The 19,996-nt window shown below is 36.6% G+C and overlaps 1 protein-coding gene across 1 annotated transcript in view; it reads left to right on the forward strand.

Moving 5' to 3' along the window:
• The first annotated feature begins 321 nt into the window (after positions 1–321).
• Positions 322–19,996, forward strand: part of p2rx5 (purinergic receptor P2X, ligand-gated ion channel, 5) — a 30,318-nt gene continuing 10,643 nt past the window's right edge. The window contains exons 1-6 of the mRNA XM_022665780.2: positions 322–665; positions 8,142–8,292; positions 11,068–11,139; positions 12,812–12,887; positions 14,181–14,265; positions 14,463–14,543. Of these exons, the coding sequence (XP_022521501.2) occupies positions 532–665; positions 8,142–8,292; positions 11,068–11,139; positions 12,812–12,887; positions 14,181–14,265; positions 14,463–14,543 (599 nt within the window). The 5' untranslated portion in view covers positions 322–531. The remainder of the gene's footprint in view (positions 666–8,141; positions 8,293–11,067; positions 11,140–12,811; positions 12,888–14,180; positions 14,266–14,462; positions 14,544–19,996) is intronic.

The following is a 19,996-nucleotide window of genomic DNA, read 5'->3' on the forward strand; positions in this document are numbered from 1 at the left end:
TTTTAGTGTGGTATTAGTTTAAGCAAACTGTGTTTGTCTATTGTTGTGAAGATCAGAACACATTTAATGACCAATTTATGCAAAAATCTAAGTAATAACACACATATATTTTCTTGCAACTGTATGTGTCACCAATTAAAGTATTCGTAAGTTGGTCCAACAATTATCTGAGCCCACCTCCCAGTTCTTCTACGCTCTCTCTACTTCTGAGAGAGGAGCAGATCAGAGAATCAGATCAGCTCAGTGCTGAAGAAAGAGAAAGAGGAGGAGGAGGAGGAGGAGGAGGTACCAGCATCTCTTTATCTTTGTCTGTCTCTGTCTCTGAACTTCAGTTTGAGTTGCAGCAGCAGCAGCAGAGGCTCAGGGTCTGAGATAAAGGCAGGATTGGGTGTAAAATGGTAGGTGTGAGGAGGTGTCCTATTTCAGTGTGTGAAGAGGCGCTGAGACCAGCCCAGGACAGCTGATCCGGAGCCGGGGCAGGGTAGAGGTGACCGGGGTGGGCTCCACAGAGGGCTGCAGCCGGCAGAAAGAATGGCTCAGAGCCGGGGCATGTTCTTCTACTCTCTGCTGGATTACAAGACCGAGAAATTCGTGATCGCCAAGAACAAGAAGGTGGGAGTGCTGTTCAGACTGTTCCAGCTGGGGGTGATCGGATATCTGATTGGGTAGGCTGTTCCTACACTCTTATTCTCACATTGCTATAGTACTGTTACTCCAGCAGCAGTATTAATACTCAGTGCAGGGCTATTTGTGGGCTGTTAGCGGTCAGGACTCATTGCATTGCATGGCTCTGACCTGCAGACAGCTGCTACCCCTGTAGACCTGCAGCACAGCACCCACAGGGGCAGATTAGACCCCCTCAGAGTGTTAACCATGTAAACCACCATGTTCAAACGCATAACAAGGGGTGGACACTTTATTTGCTACTTTTATCAATGTATAAGTGTTTATATACCCTAATATACCCTAGTGAAAAAAGTATATTAAATTATACTAAGCATTATTATGCTATAGAGCGCTAAAGTGTACTAAATGTGTACTAAAGTGCCACATTATTAATCAGTATATTTAAAGAATGCTAAAATGGAACAACTCTTTTTGTACTTATTATATTTTAACTGTATAAAAATAGTACAAAAGTCTTACTTAAATTGTGCTAAGTGTACTTAACTCTACTAAAATGGAAGTATTTTAAATATACTTAAGTAACATTTAAACATACTACTTCATGTATGTAACCCCATATTTTAAATATGCTTACAGTACAATTATAGGTACCACTTTAAAATAAGACTACCTTTATAAAGGGTTTACAAATGATTTACAATTAGTTTATTAATGGTTACTAATTAGGCTGTAAATGCATTAAAAATCATTAATAATCAGTTATAACACATACACAGAAAGGGCAACAGTATAGATGGCTGTGGGTTCACTATTTGGCAAACAACAGGTCATTGTTGCCCTTTCTACGTATGTGTTATAACTGATTATTAATGTTTTTTAAGGTATTTACAGCCTAATTAGAAACCATTAATAAACTAATTGTAAACCATTTATAAACCCTTTATAAAGGTAGTCTTATTTTAAAGTGGTACCCAATTATAATACATTATCAGACAAAACTTGAAGTATCTTGGGTTTATACTGTCTACAATTAATACAATTAATCTGAGAAACACTGTTTTTTTAAATTAAATTTCCATTTCCCATACTGTTCCAACTGAGGAATAAATCCCAGGAACACAGTGACTCAGATAATGTTTCTGAAGGAATTAGAGGGGGACATCTTTCCCTGAGGAGCATAGCTAAATGTGTTTAATAAGGTCATTGTACACTGAAAAGCCACAATTTGTTACAACTTAAATAAATTAAGTCTGTTTTACTTAAAACTGGATATTTGCAAACCTTTCTCAGCTACCCGAAGATTTGTGACCACATCTACATTCAAGCTGAGATCTTTGAGTTGAATCAGCTTATATTAACTCAGTTTAGTCTGTTGCTATTGAACATTTCTTTTCTATTGCCACTATCAATTTGCATACTGGGTATGTCCCTAAGATTCTGACACTCACTATCAGTCTGTAGGGATTACTCACCGGCTACCTTAGGTAAACTAACTTGTAGCCCATAGAGTGCCTGTCAAAAGTTTGGACACACCTTCTTATTCAATGATTTTCTTTATTTCTTTATTTAATTTATTCAGCAGTTTAATTTATTAGCAGTTGCTAATTGCTAATAACAAAAAAAACATCCAAAAAAAGCAATCCAGACTGTTCTCATACAGAATTTCCCAATGGTGGCACAAACTACCTTCTACTACCAGATGAGGAGAATCTCTCACTATCTTTAATAAACTCCTGAAGACAGAGCTCTTCAAAGAGCACTTACTCTCCTAACACCTCTAACTAACTACCTTCTACTACCAGATGAGGAGAATCTCTCACTATCTTTAATAAACTCCTGAAGACAGAGCTCTTCAAAGAGCTCTTACTCTCCTAACACCTCTAACTAACTACCTTCTACTACCTGATCAGGAGAATCTCTCACTATCTTTAATAAACTCCTGAAGACAGAGCTCTTCAAAGAGCACGTACTCTTCTAACACCTCTAACACACTTCAGACTACTTCTAACCACATTTTCTTCTTCCCCTCCTTCACTCGTCTATCCCACTGTTCCCCTTTGACCTCCTTTAGGTCCTATTTTATGTTTTTTACCTTGAACTTCTATTACTATGTGTGCATCATTATTGCTTGGACAAAAGCGTCTGCCAAATGTAATGTTATATAAATTAGGAAAAGTAAAAAAGTGAGTGAATACTTTTGGCAATATAGTGAAGAAGAGTAAACCAATGACATTACTGAAAAAAAGTTTTGCCTGTTAAACTGAAAGTTGCTTTTATCAAAGAGCCATCTGTAACCAGTGTTGTGCCAGTTCACAGCTTTTCTGAACTAGTTCAAGTTCAGTTCATACATGCTCAAAGTGAACAGTTCACGTTCAAAGTTCACAATTTTAATTCTGAACCAGTTCAAAGTTCAGTTCATTTTACTTTTTTCCTGAGATATTCAAATAAATACTTTTTTCCACACTACAAGCTAGAAAACACTGTACGTTCTTTGAAACTGCTCATTGTAGACATTTGCTCATGACACTGCAATTGTGGGTTTCTTACCAGGTGATGAAACTTGCAGCAGTACAGACAAGGTAGACCAGTTCTATACTTAGTGCAATGAAATCTACCAGCATTTAATAAAAAAAGAATATATTATATGAAATATGTATATATTTTTTTAATTGCAGCGCTTTCTCTCACTCTCGTCATTGGTCTGTCACTGTCATTGTCTGTCACTCAGTTTTCAATGGAAAACAAATTCCAACGTTCATTTACAGTGATGTCTGCCGTTCATGACACATAATGTGAACTAATGCACGTTCAAGTTCTTTATTAAAAAATTCACTAAAAAATTAGCGTGTTCAATCAACACGTTCTTTTGAACTCGTTCACGCGCAACACTGTCTGTAACACAGGAACTGTTAAAAGCATGGCAGTAAAACACATCAGTTTTACACATCATGTATCATAGTCAACAAGTTACTAATATTTACATTGCACAAAAAGTGGAAAATGAATGAAGTGCAAAAAAAAAAAGATGTGTTTGGAATTCAGCCAAATGTATCATTTGGCTTTCAGTTTCAGCCAAAAATGTTAATTTTGGTGCATCCCTACTGTTATTTATTTACTCGTTTTACTTGCTTGATGATACCTGACTCATTTCCTCTGCCATGAAAATCATAATCCACTCATTAAATCTCAGACAGGTTCAGGATGTCTTGTCCTTGAGGCCAAAATCCAGAGGAATCTTCAGTTGTGCCAAGAGTCCCGTCACTCAGGCCTGGCTGAGGTTTAGGGCTTGGATCCAGATTGGAATTTAGCCTTGACCTACAAATGATGTTTCAGGGGGATGAGGAGCTCTGGGTACCCATGGATGTAATAACAATTGCAGAAAACTTGTTTCTGGGGAAGATATGGAAATGAGGAGATTATTGCATCATTGCATGTTTGTTACCTGTTGGTTTATTGGGTTGCAGTTGATCTAGAGGTATTTTTACACGGATTTACTTGTTTCTATAGTCCAAATCAGTTGGTGAGTTTGTTTACTTGGAGCGTTTTTCTCTTTGGTTTGTTTTCACACAGGCACAAACCTAAATGCACCAACAACAAACCATGTGAGTGTGCTGTCTCCTCTGATTGGTCAGAGCTGTCTGGAGGGGAAGCAAAAAAGTAAATACAGCAAGAAGGTCCTGTTTTCCAGACCAGCATGCATATTTGTGCATTTGTGCATTGTATTCTGAGTGGTCCAGCGGATTAAGGTGCAGCCACTATGATTGGGAGATTGCTGGTTCGAATCCTGTTCATGTAGCTTGCCATCAGCTGCTGGAGTCCTGAGAGAGCACAATTGCCCTTGCTCTCTCTGGGTAAGGAGATGGCACTCTTTTCCTTCATCACTCCAAAGGGGGATGTAGATCAGCACAAGATGTCTGTGATCTGAGTCTCTGCGCTTTCCTCCGAGTGCACTGTGATGATACTCGCTACTCTTTCAAAAAGAGGCAGTGGCTGACTTCTGTATCGGAGGAGGCATGTGCTAGTCTTTACTTTCCTGGTGTTGGGGCATCAGTAGTGATAGGGAGAGTCCTAATGAGTGGAATTTTTGATGAAAACATTTTTTATATAAAAAAAATTAAAACAGATTAGTTAATAGCTGTTTTAATTATCTTTGTAATATATCAGTTTAAACTGCACCTGAACAGCTGCACATAAGGACTATATTTGATAGTTGGGTCCCAGAACACATTCTCACCATAAGTGAATAATGCTGAAATGCTGATTGTTTGAAACTGACTGAAAGCCTACAGTTACTTAGTAACGTCTCCAGAAAAGGGTTTTACTTCTGAGGCTACAGTGGACACTTCGTTGACTGGAGAAACATAGCCTGCTCCAATGGTTCTTGGTTTGTGTTGAGGCATTTCACTATAGAGGGTATGTCAACTTATGGCACTAAATATAATCTATAATCTAAGGACCCAATTTGCCTTGTGTCAGTGGTCCAGACTGATTGAAGTCATGGTGTAATGGGATGGGGAATGTTTCCTTGGCACAATTTTGGGCCAATAATGCCATTAATTTCACAGACTATTTGAGTATTATTTGCTGACCATGTGCATCCCTTCATGACCACAGCTTACTATCTTCTAACAGCTACGTGTAGAAACTGGTTTAATGAACATGAAAATAAGTTCAGTGTTCTTCATTGACCTTCCCAAGCACTGTGTCTGTATCATCTGACAAACCTGTATCTGACCTGAGTAAGGCAATCATGTCACCATGTTCCAGAATCTCAAAGAAACAGGCCATACCCAGTATTAGAATAATATTTCTGATAGATTTCTCAGTGAGCGTAGCTATATCTTAGTGTTATAAAGTAGAAAACTGTTGTTCCTCTTATTCATTTTGTGCTGTAGAGATTTATTAGACTGTGGCACCAGCTTCATCTCTACTTTATTACACTAGTGCTCATTACCACTCGATACAGACGCCAGCAGAGTCGCACTTATCATCCTCATGTCCTTACACTTCATAGCCGACATTGGAAACTTTAGAAGCACTATTATTGCCAAATTTACTATCAAAAGTACAAAAGGACACTCAATATTCAGACTTAAGAATAATCTACTGATACTGTTTTAATTAGACTATACTTTCCGCCTCTCTCCATGATTAAATTAAGTCTATTAGATATTATTTCATTAATTATCCTACATTTTTCTTATATTTTATAATTTCCCCCAATCTAGCTTTTATATTGTATTCATGTGTGTTTGTATACCAACAACAGTACTAATTAGTTTTTTAAATGATGTATGTTTTTACATTTTTTACATCTTCTTATCCCCTGAATACTGGAGGGGGGAAAGAGATATGAGCTAAATATAAGACAATATCAAGGTTGGTTGTTAATTATGTGCTGCGACGAAGTGCTGCCTAGCTTTAAAAAAAAAAGGTCAAATTTGAAGAAACACTTGGAGTCGTAGACTTACAGAACAAGTCCCAAAGGTGGAGAGAAGCTTCCAATAAAGTGAGTTTAAACTGTTATGTTGAGGTGGCAGTAACTTAAAAGTCTTTTTTAAATAATTTTACTAGGACTCCCCCTATCACTAGTGATGCCCCAAATCCCAGGAGGGTGAAGACTAGCAAATGCCTTCTCCGATACAGGTGAAGTCAGCCATCACCTCTTTTTAAACTGCTGATGATGCAGCATTGCTGAGTAGCATTAAGCGCACTCGCAGTGACTCGGTTCCAATACATCAGCTCACAGATGCCTAGTGCTTATCGACATCAACCTTTGGAGAGCCATCTATTCACCCAGAGAGAGCAAGGACAATTTTGTTCTCTTATGGCTCTGGTAGCCGATGGCAAGCTACATGACCGGGATTTGAACCAGCGATCTCCCGATCATAGTGGCAGCGCCTTAGTTCACTGGACCAATCAGTGCCCAACTAAAAGTAACTTAAAAGTAACTTAGTTAATTTTAAAATCATGTAATGCATAAAGTAACTAAGTTACTTTTTAAAGGAATAATCAGTAATTGGTAATCAGATTACTTTTTCAAAGTAACTATGCCATCACTGGATGTGACATTCCTAAGGATACACCAAAATTAATATTTTGGACAAAGCCAAATGACTAGAAACCCAACAAAATAAAATATTTGACCAGAAGTGGAATACCAGATAACCAACACAAAAAAAAGTTTTCATTATTTTTGACAAATTTTTTACCATTGCATAAATAAAACTTGGGGGAAAGAGCGTGAACGAACTTTAAGCAAGAAAAAGCGCACAAGGGAGAGTGGTGACTTCATCGCCGTGCTGTATTTGCGCAAGGGAAAGTGGGAAATCTGCCCGTAGGAATCCATTTAAAAGTGTCCGTAAACTTTAGGACACTTTACGGGGGGCTCAATGAATATAATTCAGTATAGTTCCTACGATCCTGCAAGATTCCTTTTTTCCACGTCAAAAGCTGTGGGAGAAGTAGCATTTAAAATAACGCAAATAGCAGTAGATCGCCGGTTCGAATCCTGTTCATGTAGCTTGCCATCGGCTACCGGAGCCCTGAGAGAGCACAATAAGTCTTGCTCTCTCTCTGGGTGGGTAGATGGCACTCTCTCCTGTCATCACTCCAAAGGGTGATGTGGATCAGCACAAGGCGTCTGTGAGCTGATGTATTGGAACCGAGTCGCTGCACTTTCCTCCGAGCTCGCTGTGATGCTACTCGGTAATGCTGCATCAGCAGCAGTTCTAAAAGAGGTGGTGTCTAACTTCAAATGTATCGAAGGAGGCATGTCCTAGTCTTCATCCTCCTGGTGTGTTGGGGCATTCATTACTAGTGATAGGGGAGTCCTAATGAGTGGGTTGGGTAATTGGCCATGTAAATTGGGGGGAAAATAGGGGAAAAATTAGGGTAAAAAACTCAAACAGAATAATAATCATAATAATAAGAAGAAGACATCTATTAACAGTGTGGGTGGCTGGTAATGATTGTGACTGGCAGTATCTGGCTAGAATTGTTGAATCTGGCAGAATTGACATCCACAGTTGCACAGTGCAGGAGACTGTACACACATATTCTACAGTTCAGTGCAGCGTTTTGTAGCAACCATAGCAAAAACACTTTTTGAACTAGGCACATCCTCCACTTTATCCTTTATTCATTGTAAAATGCATATAGCCTCATGTCTATAAGTTTACATTGCTAGCCATAGAGTTGAAATTTTCATCCTGTGACACAGTAAAGCCATAATTATTTTACATTAGAGGAAATAGTTCTCTTATTTTTTCGCAATCATTTATTGACTTCTCTTTGGCGTGCTGACGGAAGATACATTACTAATGCTTTTTGCATTTAAGACCATTTACATTAAAATCTTCATAACATGCAAGAGCAGGGAAACACTCTGGGGCTTCTAGGCAATCAGAGAAGCCCAAGTGATTTCTGGGAAGTAAAAAAATACATGCCAATAAAATACATGGCACCCATCTCTCCTCCCTGTGATCTGCAGCAGTGTTGTCTTTGTTTTCCAGGTGGGTCTTCTTATGGAAGAAAAGCTACCAGGAAAGAGAGGAGGCCATCCAGAGCTCTGTGTTCACTAAGCTGAAAGGTGTTGCCCTCACCAACAGTACAGAGCTCGGCCTCCTGGTGTGGGGTGCCGAAGACTACGTTATACCTTCTCAGGTAAGTGTACCTGGAAGTAACTTCATCTTTCCATTCAAGGTGTGTTCAAAGAAATCTGGACACCAATTCTAAGTAGTCAGTTGGTCTCTGAGAGCAAAGAATAAAAAAAAATCTGATTGGAGAGAGTTTTTTTTTCTAGTCATTTGCAATGTCAGTGTATAATCACATTTGTAGGTGTCTGTTTAGAAGAAAATTTGTGTACTTGGCATTTGTCTTGTAGTCCGTCTGGGATCCAAGCTTGGCATACTGCCCACACTTCCAAAAGTACCAATTTTCTGAGAGACAGATTTTTGGGTTTTCATTGGCTGTAAGTCATAATCATCAACAATAAAAGAAATAAACGCTTAAAATAGATCACTCTGTGTTTAATACATCTATATAATAAATGAGTTTCACATTTTGAACTGAATTACTGAAATAAAGTAACTTTTCAATAAAATTCTATTTTATATATTGTGACACAGAAATATCATGATATTATAAATCCATATCGTGATAATAGGGCTGTTCTGTTTTAAAAGTAGTCTATTATTTACTGTGAAGCTTTAGGTGTATTTGTTGTATAATTGTTTTAGTTTGCAGTTTATATGCATGCACTAAATATTCTGCAATATTATTTGCTGCATTATATTATTTTATGCTATATTATTTATTTTGCCACATTATGATTATACTGTTATACTCTTATACTATATTCCTGAAATTAATGAATTATTTTAGTTTTCCTATATCGCCAAGTATATCGCTATCGCAAAAATACCTTGAAATATCGTGATATTATTTTAGAGCCATATCGCCCACTTCTATTATATATCCATATATATTCATATATCAGACACTGATTTTCTTTATAAGTTTTAAAAAGTTGTTCGTATGTGAGATACACTCCACAAGTCCGATGATTAGAAAAGTTGCATACATTTATTTGGTGTTTCTCAGAAATGGTCTGGCGTTCACGGAACACCTGTTTTGGTTTCTGTTTTGTTCTGTGGTGCCATGTTGTAGCATAATACTGTAAACCGGTAGCAGCATGTGGGCGTTCACTGTGTAAGTTACAAAGATGAGACGTGTACATTTATGACAGGTAGACAGGAAGTTCAGGAGTTTCACATGCAGCCCTCGCCAAAATCTAGCCGTGCTCTAGATTAGCAATAAAACTCAGTTAGATTGTTCATCCTACTGTATGTCCTTTATTAGGTCTGCATACAGTGGTTGCTTGGCCATCCTATGACATTTTAATTGATTATGCATGCAGAAAATCCCAGATACTTAAGTATAAATTGGTACAAAAATATCCAGAGACCCTTCTTTTAAATATACACTGTAAAAGTTTATTAATTAATGACAGGCTTGAATAGTCTCATTCACAGACCCACCCATGCACTTGCAAGCTCTTCACAGGGACTAACAGTTAGGCACCACCTTTCATCGGTGTTTCTCTTAATAAGCCACAAAATCAGCCTAACATGTTTCTAAAATGTCCTTTTTTAAGCTCAACCACATCAACCACATACTCAAATGGCACAGGAAGCTCTATGAACTAAACTAACCAATAAATCTCTGAGTACAACACAATATCTGCCCTCAGATATTGCTCTCCAAGTCTAATAATTAAAATATAATAAGCACACATTAATTCACAGTACTTATGACAGTATGTTTCTGATTAGGCAGGACTGGGATGCTTTATGAAATAAAGGGGCGATACAAAGAGTGGTCAGACAGAATAGGGTCAATGCCGATAAACAGGAGCCAACGGGCAGTAACATACCATAAACGGTGTAACAGTCCAGGGTCAAAAACACAGGCAAACACAGCCACGAAAGGCAGACAAAAGGCAGAGTCAACGTACACAAATAAATAGGTCAAAACAAGGTAATCAAAACAGCAAGGAAAGCGCTTTGTAAAGCAGGAAAAAACAAACAATACTCAGTAGGGAGAGAGTGAACTGAGGGGTATAAATACAGAGGTAAAACAGGTGAGGCTAAGTACACTGATTACTTCCTGATAGGGCTGTCATGTGATCTAGTGAGTTATTGTAGTCCAAGTGTGGTGCGTTCTGGGTAATGTAGTTCGGAGACTGATGAGGGCAGGAAGAGCTGAATGCTAGGGAGACAGGAGCACTATCAGCGCCAGATGTGACAGTTGCCTGTCTCAGGTATATAAAATTATATTTTATCAATTTTATAAGATGTCTCAATTCATTATTATTTACAACAATTTTTTTAAATATATATAAAATTTACTAAAATGGAATACAGTATCATCTAACAGTATTGGTGTGTTTTATCGAGTAGATTCTACTGTATGTGTTAATTTTTACAGTCTTTGTTTGGGTAAAATGTAGGAAACTACTGCATGTGGTAGAACTGATGTGTTTTTGCCTGGTGTTTAGTCTAACAACACAGCAGTAAATTAATTAGAAAGTTCCATAATCTACCGACCAGCTTTTAACTTGAATTCCATGGTTAAATATACAGGTGGAACATGTATTCATTAAAAATCCCAAGATGCATTGTGGTCTATCGTTTTACAGTCATTACACTGTTAAACAGTTATTTACTGTATGCATTTAATGTAAGAAATACAGCAATTGGTTACAGTGTAGTTTATATCTACAGCTACAAGATATTTTTTTTTGTATTTAAAAGGAACTGTATTAGTAAGGAACCATTGAAGAAGCCTGTTTTTAATAGGATAGCCCCCAAAGTAAAGAATATTATCATGATTTTATTTATTAATGAGGATTTATTTGGTCTTGGTTTGTTTTTCTAGGGGGACCGAGTCTTCTTTATAGTGACGAATTACCTCGAGACTCCAAACCAAAGGCTGAACGTCTGCGCAGAGGTAATATATGTGTGTGTGTATATATGTACACAGTTTAGCAATAACATTAGCACCACTGACAGGTAAAGTAAATAACACTGATTATTTACAGGGGCATTTTTTAAGAGGTGGGATCTTCATATTAGGCAGTAAGTAAACAGTCAGATCTTGTTGAAGGTGGTGTGTTTGTTGGGAGCAGAAAAACTGTGATGGGTAGATGATTGTAGTGTTTCTGAGATCTGACCACTAGGGTTAGTATCTACTAAAAGTGCTCTAAAAGGACAAGACACCTAGTGCTGCCACTAAAGCACTGCCACTTTGGGGGCAGATCGCTGGTTCGAATCCCGGTCATGCAGCTTGCCATCAGCTGCCAGAGCCCCAAGAGAGCAGGGTAGATGGCGCTATTTCCCCTCATCACTCCTAGGGTGATGTGGATCAGCACAAGGCATCTGTGAGCTGATGTATCAGAACCGAGTCGCTGCGCTTTCCTCCGAGTGCGCTGTGATGCTGCACGGCAATGCTGCATCAGTAGCAGTTCAAAAAGAGCGGAGTCTGACTTCACATGTATCAGAGGAGGCATGTGCTAGTCTTCACCTGCCTTGTGTAGAGGCATCACTAGTGATGGGGGATATACAGCTGAGTAGCAGCCTAATAGGTGGGACATTGGCCTAGCTAAAATGAAAGAAAATTTGAAGAAAAAAAATGGTCTGTGTACTAGAGGTGTCTAGAGGTGTTGTGGAGTCCATGCCTCGAACGGTCAGATCTGTCGTGGTGGTGCAAGGGGGATCTAGTCCATATTATCAATCAATTAATCAATCAATCAATCAATCAGTCAATACAATAATCAGTCAGTCTGTTAAAATAAGATAAAAATAAGAAAGTAATATAAAAATTAAAATAGGTTTAAAAAAAACAATCTAAAATAGATATATACGTGAGATACAAAAAAACATTAAATTAAGTTAAAATTTACGATTAAATGATAAATAATATTAAAAGAAATAAGAGTACTGTAAATAAAAATAAACAAATAAAAGTATATTAATTTGGTGGTACTAATGTAATGGCTATAGATTGTTGTAGAAATATTTATATATATGCATAATATAAGTTATACATACCTAATATTATTTAATATGTAGTCTATTGCAGTGGTTTGTGTATTCCTAAAATTAATTAAAATAGATTATGTTAATCTAAGAATTAATCTAAGCCTAGTCTACATTTATATTTAGACTGTATTAGTTTTATCATGTGAGGTAGAATGTTTTATGGTGAGTTATGAATTATAATATTTCATAAGACCTCTTGATGCATTGACCTCAGCCAACAACTATTATCCACCAGTAATTTTCATAAATATGCTTGATTGATTCTTTAGCAATAATTTCTGGTGCTTACTCTGCTTGTGGAGGGTGCTGATGATCGTCTTCTTGAATATGGTTGCATGTGCTGAACTAGACTAGAGATTGATGGTATTTATACAGTTTCTTAAACATAAGCTGAAATTGTAATAATTAGAATTTAAATGGTTAATTAAATATTTTTAATGGGCGATAAATCTTTTTATGTTATTTACAAAGCATTGGCAAACCCTGGTATATAGTATTTAGTATTTACAAATTTGTATAAAATAATGTGTTGCTGATTATGTTTTTTTTGCTATATTTCCTGTTTTTCTGAATGTTTTCAGAGCGTAAAGGTGCCAGACGGACTGTGTAGCTACGATGCTGACTGTCTGGAAGGAGAAACAGTCACAGCAGGACATGGTAAGACAAATGTTCTCACAGACGGATAAAAACGAGACACACTTCTGTTAATCATGTGATTTAAAGTAAATCGGTGCCACACTATGACTTAGGAAGCTAATCTTTTTGTAAAACCAAAAGTGAAACAGTTGAACAAGCCGAACCACAAACCACAGACAGATGCGCTCCTGAAACAGCCACAGGTGCACCGTTACCGTTACCTCTAGAGGACCTGTCAGTTTACAGTTCTTTACCCACAGAAATCTGCTGATGCTTCTGTGTTTTAACCTGATGTTGTTTTCCTCCAGACTCTGCTCTCTTGATTTACAAATTAAATGCCAAATGTACTGATGATCAGTGATGGTTTGGAGAGACATGTCATCTGCTGGTGTTGATCCACTGTGTTTTATCAAGTTCAAAGTCAGTGCACAGTGCACTTCATGCCTTCCTCTGCTTACAACTTTTATACAGATTTCATTTTCCAGCAGGACTTGGCACACTGCCCACACTGCCAACAGTACCAATTGGTTTTATATAATATTCTAATTTTCTGAGATACTGATGTGTAGGTTTTTATTGGCTGTAATCCATAATCAACAACAATAAAAAAAAAAAAACGCTTACATAGTACATCTATTTTTTTGAGATGCACTAGTATATACAGTCCCTTAAAAATGATGAGTTTCTTTGATTTTACCAAATTAAAAACCTCTGGAATATAATCAAGAGGAAGATGGATGATCACAAGCCATCAAACCAAACTGAACTGCTTGAATTTTTGCACCAGGAGTAAAGGCATAAAGTTATCCAAAAGCAGTGTGTAAGACTGGTGGAGGAGAACATGCCAAGATGCATGAAAACTGGGATTAAAAACCAGGGTTATTCCACCAAATATTGATTTCTGAACTCTTAAAACTTAATGAATATGAACTTGTTTTCTTTGCATTATTTGAGGTCTGAAAGCTCTGCATCTTTTTTGTTATTCCAGCCATTTCTCATTTTCTGCAAATAAATGCTTTAAATGACAATATTTTTATTTGGAATTTGGGAGAAATGTTGTCTGTAGTTTATAGAATAAAATCACAATGTTAATTTTACTCAAACAAACATCAGAGAAACTGATTCAGAAACTGAAGTGCTCTCTTATTTTTTCTCCAGAGCTGTATATATATATATATATATATATATATATATATATATATATATATATATATATATATATATATATATATATATATATATATATTATAGTTATGGTGTATCAGTATGTAATTAAACTGTAAATTGTGTTTTGTATTGCATGTGGTGGCTCAGGTGTGAAGACAGGCCGCTGTGTTAATGAGACGGGGACGTGTGAGATTTATGGGTGGTGTCCAGTTGAGAGCAGTCGCACACCCCAGTAAGAATAACACGCTCAGCTGTCACATAACCTGCTCATCTTCATTATTAATGACCTCTATTCATTACTGATGCAGTGAGATGCCTTCATTCAGCTCCTGACCTCAGATCACTCAGATAACTCAGATCACTCATTACAGGGGCATGTCTGCAGCATTTAAGGTTTAATATTTGTGTGTTTTTTTTTATATAACTTAGGGAACCGCTGCTGGGAAAAGCAGAAAACTTTACCATTTACATCAAGAACTTCATTAGATTCCCAAAGTTTGACTTCTCCAAGTAAGTCACTCTAAAAAAAATGTGTGTGTGTGTGTGTGTGTGGCTGTTGAGTGGGTTAAAGTGTAAACGTGTGGAAATGTGTGTGGAGGGATGTGGGTGAAGCAATGTCACATAAAGCTTGCACAGTCATTTTTTTAAACAGTTTTCACAAGGAAGAAAACAAATCAGACATGAGTGAACCTGTCAAAATTAAAATATTAATTAAAAAGTAAATTAAATTACAATTTTAATTACAAAGGAATTAATTCAAAAAGGTTCCTTCAATTACAATGAATTTTGATTTTTTTTTGTTCATTCTTACTAAGAAAGCATGTTTTTTAACCCTTTCATACCTGAATTATGTCCTAGTGATGACAAAAATAAAAGAATGCTGCTTTCTGTCTATGATGCACACAAACAAAGCCTCTATTTAAGACTCTAGTTTACAAATGTTGTCATATTAAATACAATATTTAATTGCTTTTAACATTTTTATTTTAGTTTTGATATTTACTTTAACAGTAAAACCAAAAAGATAAAAAAGGGTAAATCACATAAAAATAGTAAAAATGAGCCCTCACTTTGCCTTACTGGCTCAAGTACTGCCAATCCCTTAATTCCCGTAATAATGCTGTTTTCTGTCTGCAATATAAAATCTATATTAACATTAAATCCAATTGACTAAAATAAGCAACTGTTTTTGAATTATGTCTTTTGGTTAACATTTTTTCGATTTGATATAATCTTAGCCACCCTTAAACACTAAAATAAACATGAAAATAAATAAAAATTAGCTCTTTTAATTTGCCTCTTTGGCATTTTAGTGCTGTTTTTTTGTTTGTTTGTTTTTTTTAGTGCAGTGGGCGGGGCTTAGCTATTGTTTAATTGTCTTGTAAACTTTTTCTTGGGTTCGTTTATAGTCTATTCTGATTAAAAACAGCTCTCAATTAGCGTTATGTTCAACAAAACATTTAAAAAAATAAGGAGATACATGATATTCATTGTAATAGACGCGGAGTCTGAAAGGGTTAAGCTTTATTAATTGGAGTTCTGTTGGAGATCCAGTTTTAAAGGGTCCAGTATCATTGCCCAAAAGTGCTTTTGCGGCTGAAAAGAACTGAATCCCAGCTGCAGTAGTTCAGCGTCTAGTGTCAGGACGTCCCAGGAGAGTAGAGACTGTTGCTGGGATGGGTGCCAAACGCCCTATTAATACCCTTGATTCCAGAACAAGACGGGGGACACATACATCACACCATATGAAAGACCTGGGAATGTTATAACCTCTCAGCCTTAGCTAGTGTATCATGGGACCTTGTAAAAGGGGGGATTTCTGGACAGATCTATCTTTGGACATAATGACTCGGAGCATAAGCCCGCTCTGCATGTCTCGCCTTCGCCCCCTGCTATTAATACCCTCACAGTCCGTTACGGGATCACCGGGGCTGCTCGTCTGTTCTGTGGGACGCTGTGGCAGCAGGTCACTGAGAGCATTCCTGGGCAGGTGGCACTGTTCAAAAAGACAGACAGGAGTCGGTATATCAAAAAGTAGAGTTTGCTGAATGATTAATCCTCAGCTGTTATTGGCTGTTAGACTGGCAGTAAAACAGTGGAAGACACCACACTGGAAATTTAAGGGCTCACTATACTTTTAATTAGTGTACCTCTTGGTGAGAGACTGTTGACTGCTAGTCATGTTTCTATATGTTGTGCTGTTAATGTACTATGTTGTTGCAGATCTACTGTTTTTATGCAAAACAAATTTCAGATCATGGATCTGACAATAAAGTACTATTTAATGAATGAATTAATTAATTAACTGTACGTCCACACCGAACGTGATACTATCGCCCTGTGTCGCTTGTCCAACAGGCTACGAGTCGCTTGGGGGCGTGTTCCAAACACAGGCACACACACAGCACGGATACAGAAACAAGGGTTCAGCCTGTCTACACATTTTCTAAACATTAAACAGTCGCACAGACGTTTCACAGACAATAAATAACTTTTATAACTATTACTAAGTACTATTATTTAATATATTATTTAATATTACAATAAATGGGTTTTCTTAAATATAATACAATATTTTTCTTAATGTCGTAAATAATTCCCTTAATTTATATACATATAAGGTAAAAATTGTTACCTCAATGTAATAAATAATTCCTTGCATGTAATTAATATGTTTACTTAAATATAGTAAATCATCCACTTGATTTAATAAACAATCTTTCTCTTAATTTATTAAACAAGTTCCCTCCGTTTTAATAAATAGTTCTGTTAAATTTAATAAATAATTCCCTTAGTTCTGTTAATTTAAAGGAGAACTCCGGTGTAAAATGGACTTTTGTTGTAGTAAAACATGATAAAAAGTACTGAACTTTGATGAAAAGCACACCTCCGTTCTCCCACAGCGTTCCGAGATCCAGAAATTTTAACAGTTTATCCAAACACCCTTCAGACTGGGTGACACAGGGCATAATTTGCCCCAATAAATCGTTTATTCCACCGTTATCCAGCTCAAAGTAGAATCCGAAAAGCCCTGACATTTAAAACGAGCCATTAATGTGTAACAATTGTGTAACAATATGTAAGTGATTAAGATATTAGAGCAAAAAGAAAAATAAATTGGGGGTAAACTATGCTCTCTATAAGCTCTACAATTTTGTACTTATACATAAAGAACAAATAGACCAGGCGAAGAGCGATATAAGTTGGTCTCTGTTTAAGAAATAGTTTTTTGAATAAAGAACCCTTAAGGACCCTGCCTCCCTTTTTACGGGTGTAATCTAATCAAAAGTATGGCTATAAATATTAAAAAGGTCTCAGTAACATAGAATGTTATTTCCCAGAATGATCCCAGAATGATCTAGCATAAAATTAAAAAGGGAGGATCACATGGCCCCCCGGCCCCTAAAACCACACCAGTGAGATCACCTGATACATCCAGTCATCCTCAGATTTGGGCATCTAGTTTACTTTGCTTAGGGACTTGAAGACGAGACAAATCGATGCAACAGGGTATCACAATGCTTTCAGTACACAGAGACCCAAAAATTAAGACTTTTATTATTTAATTCTGGATATTTTAAGCCCTTTGAGCACTCAAGGTCTAATAGGACATAAAAGTTGTTTTCTTTCTTAGTTCACATTACCAATCTGTTTTAATGCAGTTTAAAAAAGTTTTATTTTGGAGAGATAAATTACAATTTATCATTTACAAACAGCAGTACTTACCATATTACACCTCTTTAAAGAGCCACTAAACCCTAAATCATATTTTTTTCATGAATAACTGAAATGTGTTCCTTTGAAGTAATGAAACATACCAGTCCTGATTAAAATGTATAATTCTGTGTACTTTGGTACGCAGACACATCACCATATGCAGATCAGTCTATCAATAATACCATCCCCTGCTGTCGTCCAACTGTCTGTGCCTCACTGCTCTCAGAGGCACACTGCTGCTGCTGCAGCTCAGCCAGTCAGCTCATCCACCTGCCCTACCCTACCCCTAAACCCATACATCACCCAGTGCCCCTCCCAAACTATCCCTCCAATCTTTTTTAGCCTTTTTCAAATTTGAAGGCTAAGTCTCAAACTAGCACTCAAACTAATTTTTTTGTAACTCAAATACACTGACATGCCAAAAGTCATGGGACAGGAATAATCATAGAAGACATAACCACCCACAGTGGACAATGCACAAAGTTTTGATATTCATTAGTCTGTAGGTAGACGTATAGATTCTAGGGTTTAAAACGCTTCTGTAGTAGTTGAAGCATCAACTCAAGCTTTTTACTCTGCAAGTAAAAGTGTAAAAGTACTGATTTCAAAACTGCTTAAAGTATAAAAGTAAAAGTAATATAAAATAGGGGGAAAATGGCATTAAGAACGTTTTTCTAAAAGCCATAATGACTATAATGTTAAAATATTAATGCTAAAATTTTTTAATTTTGATTAATTTTGGATGCACTAAGCTCCTCCCTGTTTCAGCTGCATATATGCTGATTGTAAATGAATGTATTTTAGTAGAATGTAAATATATTAAAGAAGTTTAGTTGGACTGGAGTTTGTCTGGAGTTCTCTTGAGTCTCTGCACGGATCATCTTCATACTAGGATACACACGTGTGCAGGTGTGATGGATCACAGTATAAACCAATAGGGTGTCGGAATGGTATATGAATAAATCAATACTTTGAACAATTAAAACAGTGGTTTATATATGATATTTGATCATATATGATAATTAAATGGATGGACACTTTTTTTTTTTTTTTACAGTGTTTTAGCTTAAATGTTGTGTTAATAGCCTATTAAGGACTGCAGCTGCCCAGTGATTACAGACCTTTGCTAATGTCCATCAGGTCTGCTGTGTCAGAACACTGACTAATGGAAGAGAGTCAGTGTGAACAGCTGGGATAACAGGGTTAATACTGCGTCCCACTGCAACTGTGCTGAGTCATTTACTCAACCAGCAGCTGCAGATGGTGGATGGTGGGGGTATACAGCAATTTGTTTTCTAAATGAGAAAGATACAGTACTAGTGCATCTCAAAAAAATAGAATATCATTGAAAAGTTACTTTATTTCAGTCATTCAGTTAAAATTTTAAGTGTTTATTTATTTTATTGTTATTAATTATGGCTTACAGCTAATGAAAACCCAAAAATCAGTTTCTCAGAAAATTATAATATTATATAAGACCAACTAGTACTTTCGCTATTAAGTGCTGTAAGGTTTTTCAGGAAGACACTGCACTGACTTTGGACTTGATATAACACAGTTTATATATAACTGTCTGAAGAGACATGTCATCTGCTGGTGTTGATCCACTGTGTTTTATGATCAAGTCTAAAGTCAGTGCAGTTTTGTTTTCCCACAAAATCTTACAGCACTTCATGCTTCCCTCTGCTGACAACTTTTATAGAGATGTGGATTTCATTTTCCAGCAGGACTTGGCACACTGCCCACACTGTAGCCAAAAGTACCAATTGGTCTTATATAATATTCTAATTTTCTGAGACACTGATTTTTGGGTTTTCATTGGCTGTAAGACATAATCATCATAAATAAAAGAATTAAATGCTTAAAATAGATCACTCTGTGTGTAATACATCTATATAATACTGTATATGAGTTTCATATTTTTAACTGAATTACTGAAATAAAGTAACTTTTCAATGATTTTCTAATTTTATTTGAGATAAACTAGTACATAGATAAAGTATTGGGACACACTGTCATTTACTGGTTCTTTTAACAAGAATGGTATTATAAAATAGTTTATCCTGCTTTTGTTGGAGTAACTGTCTCTCCTTTCCAGAGAAGACTTTATACTAGATTTTGGAGCATTGCTGCAAGGATTTAGATGCATTCAGGAAGGAGAGTGTTAGTGAGATAAGGATACTCTCCTGTATCCCACTTCTCTACTTTCCCATCATGAATCTGCTTTTAGCTCAGGCCTGGCATTA

This window comes from Astyanax mexicanus, chromosome 1 (assembly GCF_023375975.1).
Source record: "Astyanax mexicanus isolate ESR-SI-001 chromosome 1, AstMex3_surface, whole genome shotgun sequence".
NCBI lineage: Eukaryota > Metazoa > Chordata > Actinopteri > Characiformes > Acestrorhamphidae > Astyanax > Astyanax mexicanus.